Source organism: Aegilops tauschii, chromosome 3 (assembly GCF_002575655.3).
Source record: "Aegilops tauschii subsp. strangulata cultivar AL8/78 chromosome 3, Aet v6.0, whole genome shotgun sequence".
NCBI classification, from domain to species: Eukaryota; Viridiplantae; Streptophyta; class Magnoliopsida; order Poales; family Poaceae; genus Aegilops; species Aegilops tauschii.
Window position 1 is genome coordinate 490,942,533 of NC_053037.3, and position 25,106 is coordinate 490,967,638.

A 25,106-nucleotide genomic window follows, 5' to 3' on the forward strand; every position below is an offset into this window, starting at 1 on the left:
CTGATTACAGACCTGTTTGTCGTGTATCACACACGTCCTGTTATATTGAACCGTTTCTGTTATGTTGGCTCAATGCAAACAGTTCATCCGAGTGAACTGTTTGCCCTCTATCGCACACACCTTGATCTGAATGACCTTTTCTTTTGTTCCGCCTAATCACAAACTGTTCATCCGAGTGAACTGTATGCCGTATATCGCACACACGTACATCTGGCTGCCCGTTTTTGTTCTTCTGCCTCATCGCAAACAGTTCATTGAACTGAATCGTATGCCCTGCATCGCACACGCAACTAAAATCTGAACCGTGTTTGATGCATCCATCATCACAAACGTTTTGCACCTTTTTTGATGGTTTTTTACATCATCGTTTGCGATTATTGCATCGCACACTGTTTCGTCAAAGGGTCTCTGATTGTAGCTAGTGTCGCGTTAGCAGCATCTTGTAGTAGTGCTTCTTCCAATGTAATTTTCATAAAAGTACCACCCGCGGCGGAATCTAACAGATTTCTAGAAACAAAAATCAATCCCGCATAATTTTTTTGTATGATCATCCATAAATTTAAACCATGAGTAGGGCAATTTCTTGTCAATAATTTCATCCTCTCCCAAGATTGGACAACATGTTCATGCTCAAGTTGCTTGAAATTCATAATTTGATTTCTAAGGGAAATAATTTTTGCAGGAGGAAAATACTTTGTAATAAAGGCGTCTTTAAACCTATCCCAAGAATCAATACTATTTCGTGGCAAAGATGAAAACCAATTTTTTGTGCGATCCTGCAATGAGAATGGGAATAATTTTCATTTGACAATATCATTACCCACATCTTTTTTCTTTTGCATATCACAAAAGTCTACGAAATTGTTAGATGGGATGCAGTATCTTTATTACGACTACCAGAAAATTGTTCTTTCATGACAAGATTTAACAAAGCGGCATTAATATCACAAGTCTCCGCACTAGCAGCGGGAGGAGCAATAGGAGTACTAATAAAATCATTATTATTAGTATTGGAGAAATCACACAATTTTGTATTTTCTTGAGACATCGTGGCTAGGCAAACAATATAACAAGCGAACGAACAGGTAAACAAGCAAAAAGCAAACGGAAAAATATTTTCGTACTTTTGTAAAAAAATAGAAGTGGGGGAGATGAAAATGATAGGCAAAAGGCAAATAAAGTAAATGCAAGGAGATGAAAGTTTATGCGTGGGTACTTGATAGATGTTGATGATGTCTCCCCGGCAATGGAGCCAGAATTCTTTGTGCTACTTGTGAGCTGCGTTGGGATTTCCCCGAAGAGGAGGGGATGATGCAGTACAGTAGAGATAAGTATTTCCCTTAGTTAAGAACTAATGTTATCAATCCAGTAGGAGAACCAAGCAACACCTCGTTAGCAGCACCTACACACAAAATAACAACTTTTTGCACCCAACGTGAACAAGGGGTTGTCAATCACTTGGCGGTTAATTTCAAGGATTAAATCTCCTAGTGATAAATAGATAAATAAAAAATAAGATAAATAAAGTAAAAGTGCAGCAAGGTTTTTTTGAATTTTAATATATGATAAAAGTAGACCCAGGGGCCATAGTTTTCACTAGAAGCTTCTCTCTTGAAGATAACATACGGTGGGTAAATAAATTACTGTTGGGCAATTGATAGAAAACCGAATAATCATGACATTATCCAAGGCAATGATCATGTATATACGCATGATACGTCTCCAACGAATCTATAATTTTCTGTTATTCCATGCTATTATATTATCTGTTTTGGATGTTTCATATGCATTAATATGATATTTTAAATTATTTTTGGGACTAACCTATTAACCTAGAGCCCAGCGTCAGTTTCCGTTGTTTTCTTGTTTTTGAGTTTTAGAGAAAATGAATATCAAACGGAGTTCAAACGGCATAAAACTTTTGCGATGACTTTTCTTGGACCAGAAGACTTGGGGAGGGGCCACAAGAGTCCCGAGGACTCCACAAACCGTCGGGGCACGCCCTAGGGGGGCGCCCCTGGCTTGTGGGCCCCTCGGGAGTCCACCGACCTCCCTCTCAGCTCTATAATCCTAAAATATTCCCAAACCAACAGAAGCGTCCACCAAAATACTTTCTCGCCGCCGCAAGCCTCTGTTCCCGTGAGATCCCATCTTGGGACCTTTTTCGGCGATCTACCAGAGGGGGATTCGATCACGGAGGGCTTCTACATCAACCTTATTGCCCTACCGATGAAGCGTGAGTAGTTTACCACAGACCTACGGGTCCATAGCTAGTAGCTAGATGGCTTCTTCTCTCTCTTTGATCTTTAATACGATGTTCTCCTTGATGTTCTTGGAGTTCTATCCGATGTAATACTCTTTTGCGGTGTGTTTGTCGAGATCCGATGAATTGTGGATTTATGATTAGATTATCGATGAATATTATTTGAGTCTTTTCTGAATTCTTATATGCATGATTAAATATCTTTGTATTTCTTTTTGAATTATCGATTTGGTTTGTCCAACTAGATTGGTTCTTCTTGCAATGGGAGAGGTGCTTAGTTTTGGGTTCAATCTTGCAGTGTCCTCACCCAGTGCCAGTAGGGGTAGCGAGGCACATATTGTATTGTTGCCATCAAGGGTAAAAGGATGGGGTTTTCATCATATTGCTTGAGTTTATCCCTCTACATCATGTCATCTTACTTAAGGAATTACTCCGTTCTTATGAACTTAATACTCTAGATGCATGCTGGATAGCGGTTGATGTGTGGAGTAATAGTAGTAGATGCAGAATAGTTTCGGTCTACTTGATACGGACGTGATGCCTATATTCATAATCATTGCCTTAGATATCGTCATAACTTTGCGCTTTTCTATCAATTGCTCGACAGTAATTTGTTCACCCACCGTATGTTTTCTTTCAAGAGAGAAGCCTCTAGTGAAACCTATGGCCCCCGGGTCTATTTTCCATCATATATTTTCAGATCTATAGGCCAAAAAACCCAAAAATACCTTGCTGCAGTTTATTTGCTTTTACTTTGTTTTACGTTTTAGTAATATTTTATATCTATCTCTATCAGATCTCATCCTTGCAAGTGAACGTGAAGGGATTGACAACCACTTTATCGCGTTGGGTGCAAGTGTTTGATTGTTTGTGCAGGTGCATAGATTGGATACTTGCTCGTACCTCCTACTGGATTGATACCTTGGTTCTCAAAACTGAGGGAAATACTTATCTCTATTTTGATGCATCACCCTTTCCTCTTCAAGGGAAAAACCAACGCAAGCTCAAGAAGTAGCACGAAGAATTTCTGGCGCCGTTGCCGGGGAGGTTCTACGTCAAGCCTACCAAGTACCCATAATAAACTCTCACCTCTTGCGTTACATTATTTGCCATTTTCCTCACGTTTTCCTCTCCCCCACTTAAAAAAGTTTTCAGAAAATCACAAAAGGATTTGCCTTTTTTATTCGCCGTCCTCTGCTCGTCTTTTCATTTGCTTTCCGTTTGCTTGTTTGCCCGTATGGCTCAACCCAAAAGCTTTGATCCTTATTATAGGAGGTTGGAAAAGATTGAAAATAATGCTAAAAGCTTCTTGTCCTTACAATTTGAGCATAATAGTTTCTTTAGGAACGAGATTAAAGAACAAAAGACTATGATGGAGTATATTAATAAAGAGCTTGATGATATTACTAAGGAGTTTTATGGTCTTAAATCTCAATTTGCTCAGGTTGAAAACTTAGTAGGCCAAATTTCCGATAAACAAACTACTTTGGTAAACAAGATGGCCGCTAAACCTGAGTCTTTAAATAATGATGAAGATCTTAAAGTGCTTGGTGTGAATCCTATTGAATCTTTGTTTGCTAATATAAATCTTGATAAAGATGGGACTGGAGATGAGTCAACTTTAGCTAGAAGGTGTCCCAATGATTCGGAGTTTAAAGATCTTAATGAAAAAATTGATAAAAGTGGGATTGCAGAGGTCAAAACTTTAAGTAGCAATGAACCCACTCTTTTGGATTTCAAGGACTTTAATTATGATAATTGTTCTTTGATAGATTGTATTTCCTTGTTGCAATCCATGTTGAATTCTCCTCATGCTTATAATCAAAATAAGGCTTTTACTAAACATATCGTTGATGCTATGATGAAATCTTTTGAAGAAAAACTTGAGTTTGAAGTTTCTATCCCTAGAAAGATTTACGATGAGTGGGAACCTACTATTAAGATTAAAATTAAAGATTATGAGTGCTTTGCTTTGTGTGATTTGGGTGCTAGCATTTCCACGATTTCAAAAACTTTATGTGGTGAGTTAAGTTTCCGTGAATTTGATGATTGTTCTTTAAATTTGCATCTAGCAGATTCCACTATTAAGAAACCTATGGGAAGGATTAATGATGTTCTTATTGTTGCAAATAGGAGTTATGTGCCCGTGGATTTCATTGTGCTTGATATAGATGCAATCCTGCATGTCCAATTATTCTTGGTAGACCTTTCCTTAGAACGATAGGTGCACTTATTGATATGAAAGAAGGAAACATTAGATTTCAATTTCCGTTAAGGAAGGGCATGGAACACTTTCCAAGAAAGAAAATTAAGTTGCCATATATCTATTATGAGGGATACTTATGGATTTAATACCAAAGATGACAATACCTAGATCTATGTTCTATGCCTAGCTAGAGGGTTAAACAATATCGCTTGTTCGGAGGCAACCCAATTTTATTTTTATGTTTTTTTTGTTTTTGGTTCTGTTTTTCAATAAATACACATTATTACCTCTGTACTAATTGTGTTTTGGTGTTTATAATTAGTGTTTGAGCCAAGTAAAGCCTTTGGGATACTTTGGTATGTCGTTGATTTGATCTTGCTAAAAAACAGAAACTTTTGCATCCAGTAACAGAATTGTTTAAATTCACAGAAGCATGATAAAATCCTAATTTTTTCACACAAGATTGATATATGAATTGCATCTGTTGTCCTAAGTTTTCAGAATTTTTGGAGTTATAGAAGTATTCGATGTTTACATATTACTACAGACTGTTTTGTTTTTTACAGATTATGTTTTCTATGTGTTGTTTGCTTATTTTGATGAATCTATGGGTAGTATCGGGGGGTATGAACCATGGAGAAGTTGGAATACAGTAGATATTACACCAATATAAATAAATAATGAGTTCACAACAGTACCAAAAGTGGTGATTTATTTTCTTATACTAACGAATCTCATGAGTTTTCTATTGAGTTTTGTGCTGTGAAGTTTTCAAATTTTGGGTAGATATTTGATGGACTATGGAATAAGGAGTGGCAAGAGCCTAAGCTTGGTGATGCCCAAGGCACCAAGGTAATATTCAAGGACAACCAAGCATCTAAGCTTGGGGATGCCCCGGATGGCATCCCCTCTTTCGTCTTCAATCCATTGGTAAATTTACTTGAGGCTATATTTTTATTCACCACATGATATGTGTTTTGCTTGGAGCGTCTTGTATGATATGAGTCTTTGCATTTTAGTTTACCATAATCATCCTTGTTGTACACACCTTTTCAGAGGGACACACATGAATCGTGAATTTATTAGAATACTCTATGTGCTTCACTTATATCTTCTGAGCTAGGCAATTTGCTCTAGTGCTTCACTTATATCTTTTTAGAGCACAGCGGTGGTCTTATTTTATAGAAATCGTTGAACTCTTATGCTTCACTTATATTATTTTGTGAGTCTCTAAACAGCATGGTAATTTGCTTAGGTTGTGAATTTAGTCCTAATATGATGGGCATCCAAGAGGGATATAATAAAAGCTTTCATATAAAGAGCATTGAACACTATGAGAAGTTTGATTCCTTGCATTTGTTTTGAGATATAAAGATGGTGATATTAGAGTCATGCTAGTAACACACGTCAATGGTGGCTTGGGCGCACAAATTTAGGAGGGAAAGAGCTACGGTCGTGGCGGAGGTCGAGGTCCCGGGTGTTTTCTATAGGCGACCCCAAACAAGATTCACCACGCAATTCGGAGGAGAGGCTCCCTATGGAGCTCCAGGACATGGAGATTGAGCACGAGGAAGCTGTTGGTCGCGCTCAAAGGAATGCAGCGGCGACGGGCATGGAGGACGTGCAGGAGATAGGGAGGGGACAAGAGAGGATAGGGTGATAGGGAGAGAGAGGGTGGGCGAGAGAGATAGAGGGGGCAGGAGGGGCCGACGCTGTGGGGCACCACACTCCTGTGAGGCTGCTTCTGACCGTGTGCCCTGCCGCCGTCAAAGGTGAGAGAGACGGAGATGATCAGAGAATTATTTAATTTTTTCTGTTAGTTTATTCTAGTTAGGTCCCACCTGTAAGTGAAAGAGACGAGAGAGAGAGAGTTGTTTCCTTTTTCTATGGACGAGGGGGCCCACCCGTAAGTTAAAGAGAGAGGAGAGAGAGTTGTTTCCTTATAAAAGATATATGGATGAGTGGGCCCACCCATAAGTGACACATGGAGGTAGGGGCAACAATGTCCAGCAAACGTCTACTAGATGGTCAAAGCCCTTTGACCGGAAGGAAACGACACGGAAGGGTATTTCTACAAGGGGAACTAACGTCAGAGGGGCAAATTTGAGCATGCTTCGAAATTAGGGGCAAATCTGAGTAGTGGGTTCGGGTTAGGGACACAAATGGAAAAGTCCCATGAAATATTCACCAAAGGACTTTGCGGTCCTTTGTCTCTTGCCCCTTCTAGGAGCTTCATTGTCATCCTCCTTGGGAATCTTAGTGTGCTCCCTCTTAGAATGTTCCAATGGAACAAAAGGTTCAGGAGTTGTCTTTGACCTCTGACTAGATGAGTTAACTGTTAAGCACATCTTTCATAGGGAAAATATCATCAAATAAAGTTGCATCATTCGACTCCATGATTGTACCAACATTCATGTCAGGTACCTCAGATTTCACCACTAGAAATCTATAGCAAATGATATAAAAAACATAGCCCAGAAAACACAATCAACAGTTTCTTGGGATTGGCACGCCGACTTTCAGCAAACAACTCCAAGTTCCTTTCCCATTCCTAAAATTGGGTAATCTCTTTATTTTTTTGTGGGAACTCTATTTAGGACATAACCTTGCAATTATCAAAGCCTCACCCATCATTCCTTGGAAAGTATCGCTGTGTCTAACATGGCGTTAACCAAATCAGTTAGATTGCGCTTCTTTCGTTCAGCTGCCCAGTTTGACCAAGGGAAATAGGGAGGCGTCCTCTCATGGATTATATCATGTTCCTCATGGAATAAATTGAAATCGTTGGAAAAATACTCTTCAACACCATCGACATAAGCCTCTTGATATTTCCATTGAGTTGATTCTCTGCTTCGGCTTTATAGATTTTAAAGTAGTGCAAAGCCTCATCTTTTATCTTCAACAGATATATGATGCAATATCTAGTAGACTCATCAGAGTCATGAAATATATTTTTCCACCTTTAGTCAGCACACCATTCATCTCACAAAGATCTGAATGTATGAGTTGTATTGGTGCCAAATTCCTCGCTTCAACACTCGTATGAGACTTGAGAGGTTGCTTTGCTTGCACCATACTTGGCACTTAGAACCTTTAATGATTGTAAATTTAGGGGTTAAATTCAAATTTTCTAGCCACTTCATGCAACCAAAATTAATATGACAAAGTCATGAATGCCAAACATTTGATTCAGTTTCACTTCAGACATGATTAATAACTTAAGTGTAGAAGTCTGACAAAGATAGGCGGAACAAGCCTCCACACTCATAGCCCTTTCCAACAAATTTTCCACACTTAGACACTACAACTTATAGCCATCTCGAGACAAATGAGAGCTACTGACAAGATTAATATTTATAGAAGGGACATGATGCACATTCTTCAGCTGCACTATCTTTCCTGAAATAAACTTCAGATCAACCGTACCAACACCATGAACAGAAGCATGTGACTCATTTCCCTTCAACACAGGTGTAGTTCTTTTGACAAGATAAGAAGAAAACATGTCATGTATATTGGCACCCATATCAACCCACTAATCAGGAGAATGACGTACTGAAAGAACGATAGGAAATTTACCATACCCGACTTCTTTAATCCCAACATCATCAATAACAACATTAGAGGTCTTGCCTCTATTCTCATTCTGACGCATGTCCTAGCGGTCCTTGCAGGATGAAGCCCAATGATCTTCTCCACCGCATAAATCGCATTTTCCTTTCTTCTTATAGGTCTCCTTCTACTTCTTGAAGTTGGTAGACTTTGGCGCTTGTTCTTGCATTCAAACTCTCCTATGCCGGCATAGTTGTTCTTGTTCGTGATTTTCCGGGGTTGGAAATTAGTCTTCTGTATCAAGTTTGCACTAGAATTTCCTTCTTGCAAAACGAGCACGTGTATCTTTCGCCCTCGCCTTCTCTTCCATATCAAGAGTGCCAATAAGATTGACAATAGTAAATTCCTATCTCTTGTGCTTCAGAGAGGTCGAAAAATTCCTCCATGAAGGAGAAAAGCTTGTCAATGACGCCTCTTGCAATGAACTTGTTTGGTAACACACAACTGAAGTGCTCAAGTTCCTTAGTGAGTGACTGAATCTCATGAGCATGCTCAACCACACAGCGGTTGATACGTCTCAAACATATCTATAACTTATGAAATATTCATATTGTATTTACATCATTTATTTATGTTTTTGGCACAATATTTATTTGGACTAACTTATTAATCATGTGCCAAAGGCCAATTCATGTTTTCTAGTGTTTTTGGAAATATAGGTAAAAAGTTCATGGGGCCGGAATGCGCTGAATTTTTTGTGGATTTTTATGGAATAAAAGACATTTGTAGCCAAAATATGCAGTTCGGGGGAGCCACAAGGTCCCCACATGGCCATGCCATGTGGCCAGGCCCTTGGCTGCGTGAGCAATCCCTATGTCATTGGGTGATGTATTTTGCCCACACGAAATCAATTTTGTGGAAAGAAATCCCCTTAAAAATTTCGGCCCGATCGGAGTCACGAATCTCGGATATAAAAGAAATGGTGCTCAACCAGAAACAAGATCCAATCTAGGGGAAAGCTCCATCTCTCCCTGGAGGGCCAATGAAGAAGAAGGAGGGGCCCTTCCCCCTCTCCTACAGTGGTGTCGGGACGCCGTCGGGGACATCTCTGTCATCACCATCGCCAAAATCTCCCTCTCCGCTCTCATGGTGATGTGTGAGTTGTTTATCCTCGGGACTATGGGTATGTACTAGTAGCTATGTGTTTGATCTCTCTATCTCATGTTCTTGAAAGATTCCGATCTTGATTGTATCATGAGATTTGTTAATATAGTTGCATCATATGATCCTTCCCCCTCTATTATTTTTGAATTGAGACTTTCTCCTTCAAGTTTTTTTATTTTGTATTGAATATTTTGGATTTCAGATTACATGATGCATGTCTAGTAATTAACATGTGGATATCTGTACTGACATTGGGGTACTCTATGCATAAGTTGAACGATAGCATCATATTGTGTTGTCATAGTATGATTTCTGGGACTACCTGTGACGATCATAGGGGTGATTCAATAGATTATGATTGGAAAGACAACTTTGGGGTGGGTTTCTGTTAAGCGCACCTACGTGATTGCATCCTACTTTCTCCGATAAAAGTATTGGAGTAATTTTTTGCTGCACTTTTTGAGGGATTATCATGATCTTGAGAGTTGGCACTTGTGAAAGTACGAACCCTAAGCCTTATTTCCAAGCACCGAGACACCGTTTTACTCATTTTTGTTATTTCTTACCTTGCTGTTTTTATATATTTAGATTACAAAAATTTATTTCTACCATTGTTTTTGAATTGTTGAACATTTGAGGATTTTTTTCACTACGTTTAATCGATTAAAGCGGTAGATGAAACATGATAATCATAACATAGATGATAATCTCATCAAGTAACAAAGTGATGTAAGAAACCATGCAATTGGGTACATGACATACATACATCATATCCATATCGATAGATAAAAGTAGTAGGCCAGATGCAATTCCTAACAGAGAGGAAAATGAGATTATACAGTGCAGTGAAAGAAGATGCAGGTGTGTCGTTTGTAATGTTGCTGACTAGGTGGTCGACATCCGGGAAGAAGTCGTCGCTCTCAGCCACAGTGGAGGAAGATTGAGCGGTCGCGCTAGAGCGCTCTACAAAACACCTGATCGCCCCTCTACCGTACAGAATCACAAGAGGCGGGGTTCACTGTATCTAATAATTCCTAGGAAAATCCCATTGTTGCGAGGATTGTAAGTTCCTTTGTGAAGCACGGCAAATCCTTGAAAAAAACCTGAATTAAACAAATTTGTTATGCTTGCTAAAAAAAATTGTCATCCACGAGTACACAAATTACCATCAAAATCATTCGATTAGACATGCCCTCCCAGCAAACGTTCGCTGGTTATGAAAATCCAAAAAAAAAAAAACTAGATGCGGATGAAAATCTTCAATTCTCCGATAAACCCATACCAGCAATCTCTGTCGATTCGCGCTACAGGTACAGCTCCCCAACAGCGAACTTATTCCCGTTGCCAATCATCCATTGCATCCTGGCACATCTTTCTGTCTGTTCAGATAATCCCGGAAACGAACTGAAACGTCAACCCCGGCGAGGGAGCCGAGGAAAATCCACCGGAAGCAGCAAACCAATAACCGCCTTCCCATATTCTATTCCCCGCACCCGGCCGGCCGGCCGACCTCCGTTTCACCTTTACCGCCGCGGCCGCGCTGTCCAGCGCCCCACACGCGTCACCCATCGAACGCCACGCCACCCCATCCCACCCGCACCCGAGCGCCCGCCCGCACGCCCAAAACGTGTGCGCCCGCGCGCGCGCAGCTGAATGAACACCAGCCCACCACCGGATTCCCCGTTCGGGTCCCGGCAGGGCCGAGCCCGGGTGCGCCCGTCGCCGATCTTTATAAAGCAGAATTCCGTTCCCACGCGCAACAACGAACCAAACCAAGCAGCCACACGGCGCCGCCCAGCCAGCCACCCCGTCCACGAGCACACGCAACGCCACCCCCGACCCGCGCGCTAGTTAATTGGCGCAGCGCCGCGCACCTGGCACCTGGGTGTCGTGTCGTCGCCGCAGGGAGGAGAGCCAGAGAGACCAGAGGCCAGCCATGGACTTGTACTACCAGCAGGCCGCGCCGGCGGCGAGGAGGCCGTGGGCCAAGGAGGAGGACAAGGCGTTCGAGGCGGCGCTGGTGACGCTCCCGGACCAGGCGCCCGACCGGTGGGAGCGCGTCGCGGCGCGGCTCCCGGGGCGCACCCCGCAGGAGGCCTGGGAGCACTACCAGGCGCTCGTCGCCGACGTCGACCTCATCGAGCGCGGCGCGGTGGACACGCCCGGCTGCTGGGACGACGACGACGGCTGCACAGCCGCCGCCGCACCCGGCCGCCGCGCCGGCAAGCCCCGCGGCGAGGAGCGCCGGCGCGGCATACCCTGGTCCGAGGAGGAGCACAAGTACGTGTACCCAATTAAAAGCCCTTCTCTTTTGTTCAGCCATCAATCATCGTCGCCGTTCGTGGTGGTTCGAGATTCTTCCGGCCATCTTTCCGCATTGCTTTGTTCATTCAAGCGGAGAAGCCAACGAGCTCCTCCTAGGCCCCAGCTGGCGCGTGGGCCCGACCTGCCAGCGACCCAACAGCAGCCGCCTTGACTCTTCTTCCTTGTTGGATTGCGTGTGCGTGTGCGTGTGCGCAGGCTGTTCCTTGACGGGCTGGAGAAGTACGGGCGGGGGGACTGGAGGAACATCTCGCGGTTCGCGGTGCGGAGCCGGACGCCGACGCAGGTGGCCAGCCACGCGCAGAAGTACTTCATCCGCCAGGCCAACGCCGCCACGCGCGACTCCAAGCGCAAGAGCATCCACGACATCACCACCCCTTGACCACCCAAGTCGACGGCGACGCACTCCCTTGTTTAATCAGTCGCCACTACTCCCACAATCTTATCCTAGTTTACTTACATGACGACGTGTACATTATATCCTACTACTACCACTAGTACTTAGACTTAGCCTTAAGAAGACTCTGACGAACAGCTTGGCTCGGGCGGACGGAGGCTGTGGCTCCCGGCCAGCAAATGGTTTAGTGTCTAGCTAGATTTTACCATCACGGTGGAACAACTAATGGGGTTTGACGTGGCAAAAAATGTCCGTGTCGATGCAGATGCAGTGCAGGCGTCGCTGTTTCTATGGATCATGATTCTGTGTCATGCTGTCAGGGCTGGGCTGGATAATCTTGTACAGTGATGCGTTCCGCTCCATGAGATGAATGACAGGTGTCGCCGGTGATGGACACGCGCGCAGCTGCGACATGTGTTTCGTCGTCGGCGAACTCCTCTGTGTCATAAACGGCAGGGCTTCCCGGGCACGTGTGTTACTGGTGCGCGCCACTTGTCAGTGTCCAACCTTTCAGGGATTCTTCTTGTCTGCAACGCACCGCCGTACAGCGGTCACGACTCAAAACAAAAGAAACCCCACCGCTTCCGCGGCTCCTCCGTCGTCGATTGTCTCTATGCCATTCAGCTGACCTGTGGGGCGTGGACTGCACCGCATTGACAATATGCTTTCTTGGTCTTCCACAAGAAATGGTTGCAATATTTTCTCCTCGGTAATAAATCGATGATCCACACATCACATCACGGTACAGCTTCACTGATCAATCGACACCCCATCAGAAGTAAATCAAAATTCAGATGATGTTAAAAGATCGAAAAAATAGACACCAGAGTTCCATAGCAAGACCTCCCCGCAAAATAAAAAGTACCATAGCAAAAAAAGAAATTCTCAGAAGAACTGTTTAGAAGTTTTCTGGGCGATAAACTGATAATCCACACATTAGTGATGGACCCCCCATACAGCAACAAATACAACTGTGTAAGCGTATAAATACACACAGAACACTATTACGCAAGTAATAAAATCTCTTGGAAGATAGTAGACCCGGTTCCCCGGAAAAAAGAAGATAGTACCTGGTTGAACTCGGTCCCAGCAAGCTGTATAAGCGTATATACAAACGAAACAGTGGTACAGAAGTAAATCAAAATCGAGCCAGAGACGGTGTTACAAGATCGGATAAATAGACATAAGAGTACGATATAGCAACAAAAGAAAAAGAAATTCTACATGCGCTTCCGCGAACTATCTAAATTCTCTTCAGAATCCAAGAAAACATGACCAGGGTGTTCAGAATCAAAGAAAACAGATCATGATGACAGCGCAAATGCTGAAGTCCATCAGCATAGCTTCAGACGCCTTCTGTAGCAGCATCCCGAGCTCCAGCATCAGCCCTAAGCCATCAGAACCAAGGCTGATGCCGGCCTGTCTGCCCCTCGCATTGGGGTCCCTGTTCTCCATCAGCAACGACATGACGATGGTTCCGTTCGTTATGATGAGGAACAGGAGCGGCCTCGTGCAAACCAATACTCTGGTGATGGTGCCACCAACGTCCAGCCCCCAGTTAGAAACAACCACAATGAAGGCGATGAGAATGGATGCTAAGCAGCGGTTGAGCTCTGTGGCTGAGATGGCCTGGGTGATCTCCTGCGGCGTGAAATCCACGAGTTGCTTCAGAGTATCCAGAGACCAAGACGAGTCGTCTGCTTGGTTAGGCTGGCTTGGGGGCACAGATCTGGGTCTTGTTTCCATGTCCCTCGGAGGCACAGATCCCATGTCCCTCGGAGGCATAGATCCCATGTCCCTCGGAGGCACAGATCTTGGTCTCATTTCCATGTCCCTCTTAGGCTGCACACTTGCTGCTCCATAATCATAAGTCCTCTTGTTGAGGGTTTCATCATCATCACGGCTCCGCAGCAACGGCGGCTCATATACTGGCTGGATCTCAGGAACTGCACTGCTTACGTTGAATTTGTGGAGTAGGTCGCCTTCGCTACTGTGGCTTTTATGCTTGGGTTGTAGACGGGGCTCAGCAACCGGTGAATCTGCAAGATGGCAACTACTTTGATCACATAGTGTTTAAGAAGGCATAGGGTATGCTTTAACATTTACGCAGATTTGTATGCAATAAGGCAAAGAGCATTCAAATGGTTCAACTGGCATCAACTAATAAGGTACGAAATAAGAACGCAAGGAGTCCGTAAGCATCGTGTGCTCATTGCGAGGCTACAAGGGACAGACAGGGAGAATTATGGACCAGAAAGCAATCTAGTGGGTCGAAGACGACATCGTGATAGATATAAGACAGGAAGACCCAAAGAGTTGCTCATAAAACTAGCAAAAACATAGGAAAGGGCACTTTGATAGCTGATTAACGATTGTCTGATTAAGATGCACCATAGAGGAATCTCTTAATCGCAACTCTTCTAAGAAGAGTCACAGAGACGTGCTCAATGAGCTGATGCAACGATGCTCAATACCTCCTGGTCTGGGGAGAAGGTTCTCATGAGATGGTTTAAGCCATATGTACCAACACACCTTAATAATCGCCAAAATGCAGTGATGCATACGGTGAATTTTTCTAACCAATTCCCCGAAAGAAGCATCAATACTTCAGGTAGAAGCTCCCCATGAATGGCTTGGCCATATACCAACACACATTCGCGTCCTATCAGGCAGGGAAAATATCTGAAGAAGAAGCACAAGGCTACGCATCCAGCATAATCTCCGCTTCCAACACTCTAAATTACGAAACTCCCATGGTGCGTGATCCAGAAACCTAAGATTGATTCCGCGGCAGGAAAACCTGCAAAATCCATAATCTGTGCCTGGCACCAGATATTCTAAATCTAGCAACTAATCGAATAGCCCTACAACGCATAAACCGGGAAAAATCCCCCGAAACTGAATTCAATGGTCAATTCCTAGACACGGCTACAATCTAGCCCAATCAATCTGGCGTGAACGCAGCAGGCAGGCGATCTGGATATTACCCCGAAACTGGAAATCGGTCCCCTGCGGCGGCGGTTACCTGGGTAGGGGTCGGGGTCGGGGGGGAGGTCGCGCGTCTGGCCGGTGATGAAGGCCAGGCGATCTGATCCCCTCTCGACCAGCCGCCGGCGCCGCGTGTTTGCCCTCGGGGCGCCCTCCATCGCCTCCCTCCCTCGTCGCGCGTGCGTGCACGCGCAGGCCACTACTTTCTCTCCCTGCTGCTCCACCCCCTCGCCTCTCCTTTCTTTTCCGAATTCCAACCTCTTTTCCTTAAGGGAAAAATCGTCGATATACTCTTCTCCTGGCTGAAAAAAACAAACCTTAAACCGGCCCACCTTAGCCCATAGCCATAGTGGTTTGACCTTAACCGGCCCGAGTACAGGCCTAAGCCCAGAGGGTTCGTTGTGCGAATCGTAAAGCACAGAGCACGTGATCGTCCAGACGTCCAAACCACCGAATGTCTCTGCTCGTAGACTGTAGCCAATTTACTGGTGGCCAATTCTTTTCCTTGAAGCGAAAGTTCTCAAAAAATACTGGTGGCCAATTCTTCTCTGCATTTTCCGTATAGGTGCAGCCCTGTCGTCGGGGAAAAGAATTCTATGAGACCAGGTCTCACGCGAGACCCGTCCTGATGGATGACACATGACATTCACAAATCACAAAGCATCCACCCAACCCCCACTTGAAATCAAGGGGGAGAGATTAGATGCTTTGAGATTTGTGAATGCCACGTGTCATCCATCAGGGCGGGTCTCACCTGCTAACCGTGAGACCTGGTCTCATATAATTTTTTTCCCTGTCGTCGGTGTGCATTGCACGCCACCTCTTTTTCTTTCTTCTTCCGGTTGGCTCGCGCATAAATCTTGAATTAAAAGATTCTGGCGGGGGCGTAAAGGCCGTGACATGCGGACGAGACTGGCCTGCTCGTCGGGCGTGTGCCCATCCGTGCTCCCGCATACGTGGCTTGATTTGATTGGAACAAAATAACGTCCGGTCCCACCCTCTTAAAATCAGGAGGGGAGATGATTAGATTAGAAAGGAAAAAGAAAAAAAGACAACCGTAGGATGAAGTGGAAGCACAGATGGAAGCATGGGAAGGGAGCAGGCAAGGCGGATCCGTCACATGCCGCGGGTGCAGAGCACGAGCCATATATGGTTCATTGACTCATCTCTGTGCCTCATTAAAACTGGCCATACGACGCATTTTGGCCTCCTGATTAGTGGTGCTCGAGTCGTGCCTGCCAAGCGAGCCAGTGCCCATTTACGCGCCTGTACGCCTCCATTGGCCCGAGTTAGCTAATTTTTTTTAAATAATACATTTTTAATTAATTTTCATAAATATTATGCTGGGTAAATTTTTTTCAAAAATAATACACCGTCGGCCCGGTGCAGGCCGACTGGCTCGCTGTGGGCTAATTATTTTTGCAAAAAAAAGTAGGCATAAAAAAATATGTTTAAAAAATGTTAATTATGTAATTAAAAAATGTTAAACGTGTATAAAAAAAATTTCCTGATGTATACAAAAAATGTACAATATATATGCAAAAAATTTGACATAAAAAATATGTTTTAAAAAGTGTTAAGCATGTATTTAAAGTTGTTAAATGTGTGTATAAAAAATGTTCCTTATTTATACAAAAAATATAGAATGTGTATGAAAAAAAGTTGACACCAAAAAATACGTTTGAAAAGTTGACATTTTTTCAAATACATGATTAAAAATTGTTAAATGTGTGTATAAAAAATGTTTCTTATCTATTCAAAAAAATATATAATGTGTATGAAAAAAAGTTGAGACCAAAAAAATAAGTTTGAAAAAAATGTTCCAGTTCCATACAAAAAGAGCAACCAATCATACTTAGGTCCGTGATGCTCCCATACCGGATCCGGAGCTGAAACATTTTTTTATACACGTTTAACCTTTCATTCCAATACATGAAACATTTTTGTGTACTCGTTAAACATTTTTTCAAATACATGATTAACATTTTTTTCAAACATATTTTTTGGTGTCAACTTTTTTCATACACATTCTATATTTTTTGTATAGATAAGGAACATTTTTTCAAATACATGATTAACATTTTTTTTCAAACATATTTTTTTGGTGTCAACTTTTTTTTCATACACATTCTATATTTTTTGTATAAATAAGGAACATGTTTTATACACACATTTAACAATTTTTAAATACATGCTTAACACTTTTTAAAACATATTTTTTATGTCAACTTTTTTGCATATATATTGTACATTTTTTGTATACATCAGGAACATTTTTTTATACACGTTTAACATTTTTTAATTACATAATTAATATTTTTTTAAACATATATTTTTTATGCCTACTTTTTTTGCAAAAACAATTAGCCCACAGCGAGCCAATTAGCTCCAGTCGGCCTACAGCTGGCCGACAGGACCCAATCAGCGCACAGTAGGCCGATAGGGGCCACTCGGCCAGCTGTAGGCCGACTGGAGTCCAATCGGCCTGCTGTGGGCCAACTAGGCCCAGTCGGCCTACAACGGGCCGACGGTGTATTATTTTTGAATTTTTTTATCCAGCGTAATATTTATGAAAATTAATTAAAAAAATGTATTATTTAAAAAAATAGCCCCAAGTTATATGGCCGGTTCCCCGGTCGCGGTTTAGAGGGACGCCGGATCGTCGGTTGCGACCGTCCAGCTAATCCATCGATGGATCAGCACTTGTGCAAAGTCCAATCACACACAGGTAAACAGAATGGGAGAAAACACATATTCAAACGAAGAAGATTTTTTTTTGCGAAGAATTCAAACGAAGAAGATAATGGGAGAAAAGATGTTTCATATAGGACTGCAATTATAAGTTTGTGTTTTTTTTTGCGGTGAATAAGGAGTTTTGTTCAGTAATGATAGGGCTACATTAAGAGGGAATTTCTGCTCTATACAAGGAGGTCCTTGACCAAGGCACATAGCAGCGGCTCATTCATCACGACTATATAAAGCCGAACAAACTGCTATTCTATTTTGTTCTCGCCTAAACTTATGAGGGATAAACTCCCGAGTAAGCATGTCAGACTTGATCTCTGCAACTAACTGCCCATATGCAAACCTGCTCGGTCTACTCGGAGAGGCTTGACAGAGCTTCAATGAAATTTGATTGAACAATTATAGTGCCCTCTCAATGTTGGAGTGCCAAGCCTATCCCCTGCATCAAACGCGTATATCTCAGCCTTCAAACCATCATTGCAGTCGAAGATGAATTTCTAAGCTACAAACACCACAGTGCCATCATGCCGACGGAGGATCATTTCTGTCGACGCAGCACCATCAACCGGTGAGTTTCTGCATCACCAGTCCGGCTAAATTCTGCTCATCGCATTTTGTTTTATCTTCTGAACAACAAGGGAAGAATACATGTTTGAATTTACTGGGGGTTATCGAGGTGCACCAAGGCACTAACATATCCTGTACCGATGGTCTCCTTTTGATGCCACGAAACACACATCTTTTAACGAGTCTATGAAGGTGTTAAAATACTTGATGCACTGTGGTGTTACACTTATTAAAGCTATGTGCATTGCAATTTTGTGACCCCATTCCTTTTTATGGTATCGGGATAAAACCACTCTACGAATTCTATCTAATATAGACAGTCATTTAGTTCTCTTTGTTCAAAAGATGTTTTGTCCGTTAATCATTATTCATATATTGATACAGACCTCTTTTGGTCTTACCAGTCATATGGGGTGACCAACCCATTATACATAGTTGTGCTATCTCGGATTGTCTATATTTATATGAGATTTGGTTGTATAAATCATGCGTATTTTAAATTAATAATAGGATGACTAAACTAAACATGCATATAATTTATTCTATTGGATTATTATATAATTGTATCATACATATTTGTGCATAGTTGCATGTTGAGGTGTCATATTTGCATGTTTAGGAAAATAGCCTACTAGTGAGGATCACATATTTAATTATATAGGATACACCATGACAAAAGAAAATAGTTTGACGCAAATATAAAGGTCAATAAAAAGTGGATGCATTTTTATTTTTTACTTTTGCATATTTGATATTTTCTGAGTGATTTTGACATTTTTATTTACTAGCCAAGTTGGATATCGTCTCTTTCTTTGCTGGGTAAGTTGCACAACATTAAATCTACTGATGTATTCCTCCATTTTTATTTACTCCGCATATTAGGTTTGTCTAAAGTCAAACTTTATATATTTTCAAGAAGTTTGTAGAAAAATATATTAACATATGCACCACCAAATCAATAACATTGAATTCATCATTGCATATATTTTCACATCATATAAATTTGTTAATACTGTAAATGTTCTTATTGTTTTCTACAAACTTGATCAAACTTTATGAAGTTTGACTTCAATCAAAGTTAATATACAGAGTAAATAAAAACGGAGAGAGTATAATCTTTTGGCAAACATTTTTAAACCTATAGTTTGGCATGATTATTTAAAATGTACAACTACATTGTCAAGCTTTCAATAAAAAAAAAAAGAACTTCTACAATCACTCTCGCTAACTTAGATGTTCTCCATCAGTGAGTGATGCTCCCAGAAAGACGAAAGTACTATGGCAGGACTCCATCCAGCCTCCACACCCTTCAGCTAGAAGGGGATTGACCGGAGCATCAATGGCGGCTGTTCCCGTATTAAAGAAAACCACCACCACCATCCTCCTCCTCCTCATTATATAACGTAGCTAGGGGGGAGGCGCATGACAAATACACGTACCCAGCAATAGTTATACGCAACCACGCGGAGAGCTCCAATCCACCAGCACGTCGTCGATCGTACTGCTCCCCGCCTCCCCGCCGCGCGCATACCCTTCGGCAAGCTTAAGTCCAAGGTAACGCCCGCATCGTGCCGGCTCGTGCGATGTGTCTCCCACGCCGCGCTCAATATATATATATATGGCAGCTCCTGTGCATCTATCCATTTCTGTGTGTTGTGAGCTCGAGACACCAATGTCACCGTCGCCATCGTGCAGCTGCGTGCAGTGAGAGGGGCGGCGAAGAACGGTGGTGGTCGAGGATGAGCAGGAACGGCGGCAAGGTGTCGAAGCTGGAGAGCCTGAGGCTGAGCCTGTCGCGGGCGCGGGGCGGCGGCGGCGGGCAGTCGTCGACGGCGCGGCCGGGCGGCGGCGGTGGCAGCGGGAATGGTGCCGTCAGCACGTCCCCGCGGCGGCTGTCATCCTCGTCGTCGTCCAGCGCGTCGCCGCCGAGCTCGTGCGTGTCGTCGGAGGGCAGCCCGGACGCGGCGGCCGGCGCGCCCATGGTCCTGGCGGGCTGCCCGCGGTGCATGATGTACGTGATGCTGTCCCGGGAGGACCCGCGGTGCCCCCGCTGCCACAGCGCCGTGCTGCTCGACTTCAACGACGACCAGCAGCAGCGCCGCCCACGCCAGCGCCGGTGAAACCGCCGATCTCAGTTGTCAGTTCGTTCCTTCAAGTCGTCTCGTAGCTTCGCCGTTCGTGATCGAGTTAATTTTATTGACTTCTCGGAGAGAACTAAATAGAGAATCGTTGGCTCGCAAGCCGATCAAAAGAAATTATTTCATAGACCTGTTCTTCCATGCTGCTTGCACTGTCGGTCGATGGAGTTGGGTCTAGGTAATAATTTCGTGTGGTTAGCGCGTCTTTTGCAATTTAAGTATTTGGTGGTCTGCTCAGAATTACTGCGCGACAGTGCAAAGATTTAATCTTCTCTGTCATGAACACTTGAATGGAAGTAATGCTCCTGTCCCTTGTCCTGTCATATCGGCATAAATATGCTGAAGCAATGCGCAGGGTGATTGGCCAAATGTATAGAAGATGAATATTGTGCATTGAGTTGCGGTGGCTCACTGGTTTCTTTGAATGAATTGGTTCGTCATTCAAAGGGTTCTGCTTCCGCAATGTCATTTTGAATTAAATATGGGTTATATGTCATGAAAAGTATATCACTAGATTTCTACACGGATGTAATTTCTAAATATATATTTTTTGTCATATATAATACATATTTAGATAGTTAAATTGTCGATCTAGAACTATGGGAATGACTTATACACCGAGACGGAGGTAGTACCTTCCTTAAGTTTATATAAACCCTATGAAATTTACCTTCAGGCCCAGAAACATTGGATTTTTTTAAGCCAAGAAAATTTGATGTTTGAAGCAAACTGTCAACAAAAGATCATCAAATTGAGGTCATCTTACACCCATAATTAGGTTTCATGATGAAAGACCACCCCGCATTAAGAGTTAAGACTAAGAGCAACTGTAGCAGATTCCCTAAACCCAACTCCCTCTAAGAAATTATCAAAATAGAGAAAACTCACTCTCCCTAAGTTGCCATCTATCCCGAAAGCTTTGCTAAATGCTAAAGAACTGACATCAGATTTTAGGGAGTTCCAAGCCAATGCCCTCGGGCACTACGGATCCTGCGCACGAATCCTAAAGCATCCGCTCTCACATACCCCTCTGAGCGAAGTAAGAGCCGGCGACACTAAATGGTTCACTTAGGCTGACAATGTGAGCGAACGCATTCGGGATGGTAATTTCCGCCATGAACACAACACGCTGCCGACCCTCCGGTACATCTTTGCCACATGTCATCGGATCATCGCGCCAGGTCTATGCTCGGACTCGGGAAAGGCTCCGGCGACGGCAAAACAAAAGTATGAACTTGGTTCAACCTCGCTCCGTCACAAACATATGCATTGTCCAAATTGGAATTTACATTTTGCAAAGAAAGCCAAGCTTGTAGGGATTTTTCAATGGGTCTGTCTAGGACACATCACATCTAAGCTGATTTTCATTCTGTTTGTGGTCTATTTTTTTTGTCCTAGTTTTTTTGTTTCTTGTTGCTCCATTATATATTTGTGAGAGGTTAGATGTGACATCCTTAAAAAACATCTAGATGTGAATTAGACAAACTGTTTTTCAATTGTTGCCATATAGGTGTACAAAGGAAACTAGCAGATGTGTTGAAATCCACCATAATATTTTCTTTCTCGAACCCCTGTCAAACTCAGACGCCTCTAATTGCTCCACGCCTCGGTCTTGCACATGCATGCCAATCTTCCAGTGCAAGTGGAACTCCTTGTTACTACGAGTACGTCCCCCCTAGGCCCCTAATAATAACACGATTAAACTACGCGTCACGTTGGCAACACCATCACCGTTGTGAGCTGTCCCCCACGTTTCGGCCGTGAAAACCTCCGGTGACACCGACGGACGGCGCGGCCAGGAGGAAAAGAAAAGGGAACGCTGCTGGAGTGCTGGGTGGTTAGCCAGAGACCATTGAAAGGGGAGGGGAAGGGCGATCAATTCCTCCTTTAAGCCCTATGATGAATGCCCGAGTAATTGGAGACAGTTGTGAGCATGAGGTGGTGTCAGGCGGCAGCGCGGGCGATTAAACCCGAGCCCGCGCGCGCCAACCTTTCCGCTTCAATGCAATGCTCGGCCCCGTCTCGTCTCGGAGAAGAAGGAGCAGCGGCAGCGGCGTCCCTGCTCTCATCTGCTCTGTTCATCTCTTGTGATCGCCATGCCATGCAGGTGCAGCTATACCTATACGCGGAGTTAAGTCCGTGTCCTCCGCCTAACACTTTGCCAACTGGACTAGTATTTGGTACCGGCAGAGCTGCTTACCAAGCGTACGCACGGTGCTACCGGCACTGTCGATCGATTCGTCTCCATGTGACTGTGATGGCCAACATCCAAGTCAGCTCAAAGCAAGTAGCAAGTGAGCACATCAGTTACTAATACCACGTCAATTCAGACCCCCCCCTCCCCCCCCCCCCCCCCCCCCCCCCCCCCCCCCCCAAAAAAATGTACTTACTGAGCATCGGTCTACCTGAAAATGAACAATCAAGTTATATCTCCGTTTCAGAATTCTTGTCGTGATTTTAGTTCCCGGAGGGAGTAGCAAGTACTGGTGCCGTGTATACTCACACTTCTTGCTTAAATTCTCCTCCTAAACTGTCTGCTACTAACCTCACGGCAATTAAAGGACTGAGCAATGTATAGTGCCCAGAGGAAAGTACTGTATTAAGGGCTCATGAATCGCGGTTGTTGCGTGGGCTGGGTTACAGATCAGGCTGACTGATGACCTGTCGCGTCCATCTGGCTATGTAAATGCCGAGGTGGTGGTCAGGTCAGTGTGCCGCCTAAGTTAGATGCCAACAGCAGAGGCGAAACTGTTGCTGGTGGCTGCCGCGTAGGAGTACAATTCCATGGAGGATGCTTGCTTTGCTTGGGAAGCCAGCGACTACTCCCAGCCGCGACACGCGTACGCGCAGACTGGGGCTAGCAGAGATTGTACACTAGATTTTGTTTCTTACATACTCAGAGTGTACAACTGATGCAGAAGCAAAACATTCAGCTCTCAAACCCAAGAAAAGTTGATGCAAAAGCATGAGAGATGAAATAACTACGTACAAAACATTCAGTTCTCAAACCCAAGAAAAACTGATGCAGAAGCAAAGATGCTGCCTGATGATCCAATGCCGGTTCTATGTTGCCAACTCGTTATCCTGCAAGATGAGCAATGTCTTCACCTCATTCAAACAGGTAAAACGCTCAAACCGAGTCAGTTCCGGCACCGGAAACCAATAGCAATTTCAAAAGCATGGCTAAGAACTGAGTGATGAAAGTAACTGCAGAAGCTTGGGTACTCCTAACAGGTTCTAAGCACTCGTACCGCCATATAATATCTGCTGCCAGGTTTAGAGAAACTGAAGATAAAGGTAACTGCAAAAGGTTGCAGTACTCATGCTGATGAGCATCCTGTATCAAGCCGCAGAAGTGTTTGCCCCTGTTGAGAAGGGGACAATTTTCAGAAGAAGCTGGTAGGCTGTAGTTGCCCACGACAACAATCACTTCCGATCAGAATAGAACATGCTGGGGTACACCCAGAGGCTCTGTGGGTAACGCCACATATTTCTTCCGAACACAAGGTCCCGACTGGCGGATGGATCCTTCAAAAGATCCGGCTCATTGCCCAACCATCGCACACCCCAAGGTTCAGAGTGGTGAGTGTAGTACAAGCAGTTGCTTCTCCCTCCCCACCGTTCTGGGTTAACGCAAGAAAATGGTGGGGTCCTGATGTCAGCTGCAACGAAGAGTGCCCAATTGTCCAGCTTCTTCATCTCTACCCATTTTGCAGGATTGGTAGACATGTCAAGGCGGTGGAGTGTACAGAAGCTTGATCCCCGGAATAGGGATACCAGAGAATAGCAAACCATCAGAAGCATGTCGCGGCAGACCACTAGAAATGGTTTCGAATCCATGCTTGGTATCTTGCCGCCGCACCACTCTATTGGTAGGTCTTGCAGGCCAAGCTGGGGCGCCAACTGCAAAGTGTAGATCTTCATATGATCATCCATGGCAATGAACTGACCATTTAATTCCACAATCTGCCGTACTTGCACATTGGAAAGCTTGAGTTCAGACCAAGAGTCACTTCCAACTGGCCAGTCAAATAGGGAGGATTTTGTACTGGCAAGGAGGCGTGAGTTGGGTGATGCAAGGGGAGCAGTCAGAGTGCTACAATAGTACGACTCAAAAACATTATGGTTCAACTCAGGGAGACATGGAGGTGAAACTTCTGCACCACTAAATGCATCAACAACAAGGCAACATCTGTGGCGGAAGAAGATGAGCTGACCATAGGAAGAACCAGCAAAATAAAATTTCTGGAGAATTTCTTCACGTATCTGGCAGCGATAGTTGGTGCCTGTGTTGGATGGATCAACTAAGTTAAATCTTTGTGGCTTGGCATGACCATTGCTAGGAGGTTGGATGGGGTTTTGTCGGATGAGGACAGGGGGGCATGAGAAGCACAAGGTAGATTTGGATGGGTGTGAGAAGAAAGCGGCACGCCAAGGGCGGCAGGTGGCAGCAAAGGCAAGAAGGTCAAGGGAGGAGCCCAAGAGAGCAACAATTGAGTGCAGCAGGTCATCTGGGAGGTCTGCCCAGCCTTGGAGATTGGACACAGCAAGGCGTTTGGACATAGAGGTAATCAACCGTTTACTGGGGCTGTGCATGATGACAAACTCTCTGCAAGACACAACAAATTGAAGGCCATCAGATTAAAAACATGAGCTGGCGAATATATCAAAACAGAGGCGGATAGTTTGCTGGGGCATATAAGCATATAATGTTGTTCATATCTAATCAATAACCATATACTCTTGTATACTAAGGAACTTGTT

General features: G+C 43.9%; 4 protein-coding genes across 4 annotated transcripts in view; 2 read left to right on the plus strand and 2 right to left on the minus strand.

The window, feature by feature from the left end:
* Positions 1–10,652: 10,652 nt before the first annotated feature.
* LOC109743884 (transcription factor DIVARICATA) lies at positions 10,653–12,215 on the plus strand. Its single transcript, XM_020302969.4, has 2 exons — positions 10,653–11,465; positions 11,706–12,215. The coding sequence occupies exons 1-2, from the start codon at positions 11,122–11,124 to the stop codon at positions 11,887–11,889; spliced, it is 528 nt and encodes a 175-aa protein (XP_020158558.1). The 5' UTR covers positions 10,653–11,121; the 3' UTR covers positions 11,890–12,215.
* A 728-nt stretch (positions 12,216–12,943) lies between these two features.
* Positions 12,944–15,171, minus strand: LOC109743883 (uncharacterized). The gene is made up of 2 exons (XM_020302968.4): positions 14,930–15,171; positions 12,944–13,943 (listed from the first exon to the last, which is right to left on the minus strand). Exons 1-2 carry the CDS (start codon positions 15,048–15,050, stop codon positions 13,195–13,197), a joined length of 870 nt encoding a protein of 289 aa, XP_020158557.1. The 5' UTR covers positions 15,051–15,171; the 3' UTR covers positions 12,944–13,194.
* A 4,165-nt stretch (positions 15,172–19,336) lies between these two features.
* On the plus strand, positions 19,337–20,665 carry LOC109743892 (uncharacterized). The gene is made up of 2 exons (XM_073510900.1): positions 19,337–19,758; positions 19,900–20,665. The coding sequence occupies exon 2, from the start codon at positions 19,944–19,946 to the stop codon at positions 20,322–20,324; it is 381 nt and encodes a 126-aa protein (XP_073367001.1). The 5' UTR covers positions 19,337–19,758; positions 19,900–19,943; the 3' UTR covers positions 20,325–20,665.
* Positions 20,666–23,209: 2,544 nt separating this feature from the next.
* The window catches only part of LOC109743899 (uncharacterized), a 3,345-nt gene continuing 1,448 nt past the window's right edge, over positions 23,210–25,106 (minus strand). The window contains exon 2 of the mRNA XM_020302985.4: positions 23,210–24,951. Within this exon, the coding sequence (XP_020158574.1) occupies positions 23,769–24,938 (1,170 nt within the window). The 5' untranslated portion in view covers positions 24,939–24,951 and the 3' untranslated portion in view covers positions 23,210–23,768. The remainder of the gene's footprint in view (positions 24,952–25,106) is intronic.